Genomic DNA, 6,928 nt, shown 5'->3' with positions numbered 1-6,928 from the left:
CTCGTAAGTCTTCCACCATCTGAGTGCAGCCCCAAAAAACTGAAAGGTAGTGAACGAGACCCCACAAGTCTCCAAAATACCAGCAGTACGGAGTATCTTCTGACACTTGTTCAAAAAGTCCTGAGTGTCCTCTCTCTCTGTGCCACTGAAAGGTGGTGGCTGAAGTCTCTCAAACCTTTCCAACCTACACTGATCATCTTTAGGCATAATAGGAACCACATAATCTTGAGCAACAACAACCGGATGGGCTGGTGGTGCCTCTGGTGTCTGAAGTCCCTGAATAACCTGCTCGGGTGTGCGAGCGACGGGAGTCTGAGTGCCTCCCCTGGCCTGAGAAGTGGTTGCGGCCGTCGAAATAGAGATCGCCTGAGCAAGGCCAGTATACGCTGTCAGAATCTGAGATAGGGCCTTCTGAAGGCCTGGAATCACAATAGGCACATGTGGTGCCTAAGCTGGTGCATCAACAACTGGAACTTGGTCCTGATCTGGGACAACCGGTGGATCTGTAGGTACTACCCCAGCTGTTGTACGGGCTGCACCTCTGCCCCTACCACAGTCTCTACTGCAGCCTCGTCCTCTCGCGGCCCTGGCTGGTGGTACTAGTAGCTGGCCCTCCTGACCGGTAGCACGAGTCCTCACCATCTGTGAGAGAATGAAATAAAAGATGTTCAGTTACTAGAATCAACAGATTCGCATGACAAGAATTCAAGAATGTGGAGTTTCCTAAAGGTTCTGCAGCCTCATGAAGATAAGTACAAACGTCTCCGTACCGATCCGCAAGACTCTACTAAACCCGCTCATGACTCGTGAGACCTATGTAACCTAAGCTCTGATACCAATCTGTTACGACCCAAAACTAACCCCGTGTCGTGATGGCGCCTATGGTGGAACTAGACAAGCCGACTCATTTCCAAAACAAAACGATATTTTCATTTCAAAGATAATTTCAAGGTTATTTAACATAAAAACCTCCATTTAAAGAGTTCAAATCAAAGAAAAACAGAAGTGAAGAAAAGAAAAGCCCGACATCGGGGTGTCACTAGTCATGAGCATCTACTATAATCTGTCTAACAATATCAAGGCTAACTCAGCCTGGAAAAAAATAGCTAAATACTACTAGAGGAAGATAAGAGGGAGAAGAGCAGGGGCTGCGATCGCCAAACAGCTACCTTGCTATCTCCAAGAAAATCTGCAACCAGAAAACTCAATAACCGCTACCGTGTCCAGCCACACCTGGATCTGCACACAAGGTGCAGGGAGTAACGTGAGTACGCCAACTCAGTAAGTAACAACAATAAATAAAGACTGAGCAGTAGTGACGAGCAATAAAGCATATAACGTTCATATCAGGAAATCTCAGTAAAATACCACATGCTCTTAAAAATCAGGATTTGAATCAAACATCTCATTTAAACCCAGTTCCAATAAAAATCATTTTAAAGACATTTTCCAATAGTTTTTCAAACAAAGGCTCAATGCAAAGGTGAGAAAAAATGATGAAATCATAAACAGCCACTCGGGCAAACCTCACAGTCACTCGTGCCACTCGGGCATACCTCACAATCACTCTTGCCACTCAGGCATACCTCACAATCACTATTGCCACTCGGGCAGACCTCACAATCACTCTTGCCTCCCAGTCACTCAGCACTCGGCAGTCGCACTCAGTAGGTACCTGCGCTCACTAGGGGTGTGTACAGACTCCGGAGGGGCTCCTTCAGCCCAAGCGCTATAATCTGCACGGACAACTCACGTGCGATAATAATAAAGTATGTTGCAGCCAGGCAGCCCCGATCCACACTCATCCTCACCAATCAGGCCCTCGGCCTCACTCAGTCACAAGTATGCTGCAGGCGGGCAGCCCCGATCCACACTCATCCTCACAAATCAAGCCACTCGGGCATTTCAGTAAAATAGGGTATTCGGCCCAAAACATTTATATACATCAGAATAGAGTCATAAAACTGAGTTATGCAGTAAACAAGTATAAACATGACTAGGTATAGATTTTCAATCAAAAAAAGAGAGAGGATGATACGAAACAGCCCTTAAGGGTCCAAACAGCATTGGCGCAAGGCCCAAACATGGCATTCAACCCAATTTACATAAAATCTTTCTAAATCATATAAGTATCAATGGTTTCAACAAAGTATGCAACTTTACAGTTGCTACGGGGCGGACCAAGTCACAAATCCCCAACATTTCACGCCCACACGCCCGTCACCTAGCATGTGCATCACTAAAAATAGTAGAATGATACAAAATTCGGGGTTTCATACCCTCAGGACTAGATTTACAATCGTTACTTACTTCAAACCGGACAAATCTTTACCATGCAATGCTCTTGCCTCTAGACTCTACCTCCAAATGCTCCAAATCTATTCACAATCAGTATAATACCATCAATATACGCTAATGGAATAAATTTCACAAGAAAAGCTTCAAAATTAGACCAAAACCCGAAATTGGCTCAAACATTGCTTGTGGAGCCCACGTCTCGGAACCCGACAAAAGTTACAAAATCTGAAAGCCCATTCAACCATGAGTCTACCTATACCAATTTTACTAAAATCTGACCTCAACTCGACCCTCAAATCTACAAATCTTATTTCCAAATATCTAAGTTCCAATCTCTGATTTACACCTCAAAATCATGTAATCTAGTCGGATTATTCGATGATAATTCAATATTATGGAGTAGAAATGATCACAAGGGACTTACCTCAAGTTTTCCTTGAAAATATATCAAAAATCGCCTCTCCCCAAGCTCCAATTTGTAAAAAATGGCAAATGGGACGAAGTCCCTGTTTTTATAATTCTGCCCAGACATCCTCGGTTCTGCCTCGATCTTGGCCCTCGATCTTGGCCTTCGATCGAGGTCCTCGATCCTGGTTCTTGGTCCTGCCCCTCGATCCTGGGCTCGATCATGGCTTCGATCATGGCCCTCGACCCTAAGCTCGATCATGCCTTCGATCGTGGCCCTCGACTCTGGGCTCGATCATGGCTTCGATCGTGCCCCTCGATCCTGAGCTCAATCTGGACTTCGATTTCTTGGCAGAAGCAATTTCCAACAGAAGGAAATTGCAGCAGCTGTTCTAGTTCAATTTTTGATCCGTTAACCATTCGAAACTCGCCTGAGGCCCTCGGGACCTCAACCAAATATACTAACAAGTCCTAAAATATCATACGAACTTAGTCGAATCCTCAAATCACCTCAAACAATGCTAAAACCATGAATTACACCCAAATTCAAGCCTAATGAACTTTGAAATTTCTACTTTCTACAAACAACTCCGGAACCTATCAAATCGCATCCGATTGACCTCAAATTTTGCACAAAAGTCCTAAATGACATAACAGAGGTATTCAAATTTTCAGAATTGGATTCCGACCCCGATATCAAAAAGTCAACCCCCGGTCAAACTTCTCAAAAATAAAACTTTCGGCATTTCAAGACTAATTTCTCTACGGACTTACAAATAATATTCCGGACACGCTCCTAAGTCCAAAATCACCATACAGAGCTATTAGAATCATCAAAATTCAAATCCGAGGTCGTTTACATAGAGGTCCATATCCGGTCCACTTTTCTAACTTTAAAATTTTCAATTATGAGACTAAGTGCCTCATTTCACTCCGAGTTCCTTCCGGACTCGAACCAACTAACCCAATATAACATAATATAGCTGAATAACACAAAAAGTAGTAGGAATGGGGAAAACAAGGTTATAACTCTCGAAACGACCGGCTGGGTCGTTACAGTAATGGAGACAATGCTTAGTCTCATGTAAGGAAAGGTAGCATTTATCCTTATGAAGTAGTGGAGGCAATGCTTAGCCTCATGTCCTGTAATAGAGACAGTGCTTAGTCTCATGCAAGGAAGGCAGTATTTAGCCTTATGCAATAGTAGAGGCAATGCTTAGCCTCATGCAATGTGATGGAGACAGTGCTTAGTCTCATGCGGAGGAAGGCAATGCTTAGACTTATGCGATAGTGGAGGCAATGCTTAGCCTCATGATATGTAATGGAGACATTGCTTAGTCTCATGCAAGGAAGGCAACGTTTAGCCTTATGTAATAGTGGAGGCAATTCTTAGCCTCGTGCAATGGAGACAATGCTTAGTCTCATGCGGAGGAAGGCAGTGCTTAGCCTTATGCAATAATGGAGACAATTCTTAGACTCATGAAAAGAATGAGGGCAGTGCTTAGCCCTATGCAGAAAATGGCAGTGTTTTGCCTTATGCAATGATGAGGACAGTGCTTAGCCCTATTCAAAGAATTAGGGTATTACTTAGCCCTATGTAATAATGGAGACAGTGTTTAGCCTCATGCAAAGAATGAGGGCAGTGCCCTATGCAGAGAAATCAACGATTAAATGTGAGAGGGAAAGTGGCCCTTAGCTTGACGCGTTTGTTCTTGGTGACTTCTGTCGGTGTGAAGATAGCATTCTGGCTATATATTCATGGACGTTCTTGTTATGTTATGCCTACATCCAAAGAAAATTGTGAGTTTTTGGGAAAGGTCAGTTTGTGCCTTTGATTCCTCATTTTGCCTTTGCTCCTTGTCTTGATGCTTTGTTCGAGTCACCCTGGGTAACGTATGGCTACTACAAAAATGAAATTTTCAAAAATATGCATTTGTGATAAATCATTTGTGAGAAATGCAGTTGTTCAAAATATGTGATTATGCATAAAACAAATAATTTTGTCGAATCGGAGACTGTGACACGTTTTGAGACATTGCAACCTTCTCAACTCGGAATTTTGAGGACCCTCTTCAAAATTCTGCCCCAGTTTAAATGCATAGTCCCATCAATACACTTCCTGGCGATCCTTGACATAATGAGATTTACAAAAACTCAAAATATTTCCCCGGTTCCTGACCGTAGAGGGGAATGAAGGCTTTATTATGTTGTGACCGAACCCACATGGCTACTCATGTATCTCCTCTTAAACGGGAATCAGGTCAAGCGTAGTTTAGGTTACATCAAAGAAAGCGCAAACATAATCTCAAACATAATATCTCTTGACTGCATCCGAATTGATAGGTTTTGGCCATATTTCTCCATCCATATCTGCAAGTACAAGCGCTCCTCTTATCAATACTCGGTGGACCATGTAAGGGCCTTGCCAGTTAAGTGAGAATTTTCCCTTTGCTTCATCCTGATGCGGGAAGATCCACTTCAACACCAATTGCCCCTGTGTGAATTGCCTCGATCTAAACTTTTTGTTGAAAGCCCTTGCCATTCTATTCTGGTAGAGTTGACCGTGGCATACTGCGTTCATTCTCTTATTGTCAATGAGAGGCAGTTGCTCGTACCGACTCTGTATCTATTCCGCATCGCTGAGCTCGGCCTCCTGTATAATTCTTAAGGAAGGAATCTCCACCTCGGCTGGTATAATAGCTTCAGTACCATAGACCAGCTGATAGGGGGTTGCCCCAGGTGAAGTACGAACTGTGGTGCGGTACCCGAGCAAAGCAAATAGTAGCTTCTCATGCCAATGATTTTAGTTGTCCACCATCTTCCTTAATACCTTCTTGATGTTCTTGTTAGAGGCTTCCACGGCTCCATTCATTTGCGGACTATATGTTATAGAATTCTGGTGCTTTATCTTGAATGTTTCACACATGGTTTTCATCAGATCACTGTTGAGATTATAGGCATTATCGGTAATGATTGACTCAGGCACTCCGAATCGACAAACAATATGATCCCAAATGAAGTCTGTTATGACCTTCTTAGTCACAACTTTATAGGAAGCGACTTCGACCCATTTTGTGAAGTAATTTATAGCCACCAAAATGAATATGTGTCCGTTTGAAGTAGCGGGTTCAATTGGTCCGATGACGTCCATGCCCCAAGCAGAGAAAGGCCAGGGTGAACTTATTGCATTAAGTTTGTTGGGTGGCACCCGTATCATATCAGCATGTACCTGGCATTGGTGGCACTTCTGTACATATTTGATGCAGTCTGTCTCCATAGTCATCCAGAAATTCCCTGCCCTTAATATCTTCTTAGCTAGAAGAACCTGTTCATATGAGGCTCGCAAGTTCTGACGTGTATTTCTTCGAGCAATCTAGATGCCTCTTTGGCATCGACACATCGCAACAATCCCAAGTCAAGAGTATTTTTATACAGAATTCCTCCGCTCTGAAAGAAGTGGTTGGCCAATCTCCAGAGCGTGTGCTTTTGAGTGCGTGTAATATTTTTTAGGTATTCTCCTTTCTCCAAATACTCCTTGATATCGTGAAACCATGGATTTCCATCAAACTTCTCTTCAACATGAGCCCAATAAGCTGGCTGCTTACGAATCTCTATCAGGATAGGATCAATGAAATTCTTGTCTGGATGTTGTATCATGGAAGACAAGGTAGCCAGCACATCTACAAACTCGTTCTGAATTCTCGGAACGTGTTTGAATTCTATCTTCGTGAACCTCTTGATCAAATATTATATACAATGCAAGTATGGCAATATTTTAGTGTTCTTTCTAGCCCATTCTCCAAGTACCTGGTGTACCAACAGATCTGAATCTCCGATTACCGGTAATTCCCGAACATTCATGTCAATGGCTAATCTGAGTCCCAAGATGCAAGCCTCATATTCTGCCATATTGTTGGTGTATGGGAACCTGAGCTTGGCAGATACATGGTAATGTTAACCGGTTTCTGATACCAAAACTACTCTGATGCCCACTCCTTTGAAGTTTGCGGCTTCGTCGAAAAACATCCTCCAACCATCATATGTTTCGGCAATATCTTCTCCTACAAACGTCACTTCCTCATCGGGAAAATACGTCTTCAATGGTTTGTATTCTTCGTCTACGGGGTTCTCTGTCAGGTGATCAGCCAATGCTTGCCCCTTGACTGCATTCTGAGTCACATACATGATGTCTAACTCACTTAGCAATATCTGTCACTTTGCTAGC

The 6,928-nt window shown here is 43.2% G+C and overlaps 1 protein-coding gene across 1 annotated transcript; it reads right to left on the bottom strand.

The window, feature by feature from the left end:
- Positions 1-447: 447 nt before the first annotated feature.
- Positions 448-6,612, bottom strand: LOC138896247 (uncharacterized). Its single transcript, XM_070181040.1, has 4 exons — positions 6,511-6,612; positions 6,058-6,438; positions 5,534-5,932; positions 448-642 (listed from the first exon to the last, which is right to left on the bottom strand). Exons 1-4 carry the CDS (start codon positions 6,610-6,612, stop codon positions 448-450), a joined length of 1,077 nt encoding a protein of 358 aa, XP_070037141.1.
- Between the last annotated feature and the right edge of the window lie 316 nt (positions 6,613-6,928).

Source organism: Nicotiana tomentosiformis, chromosome 7 (genome assembly GCF_000390325.3).
Source record: "Nicotiana tomentosiformis chromosome 7, ASM39032v3, whole genome shotgun sequence".
Lineage (NCBI taxonomy): Eukaryota > Viridiplantae > Streptophyta > Magnoliopsida > Solanales > Solanaceae > Nicotiana > Nicotiana tomentosiformis.
This window is presented reverse-complemented; position numbering and strand designations above follow the sequence as displayed.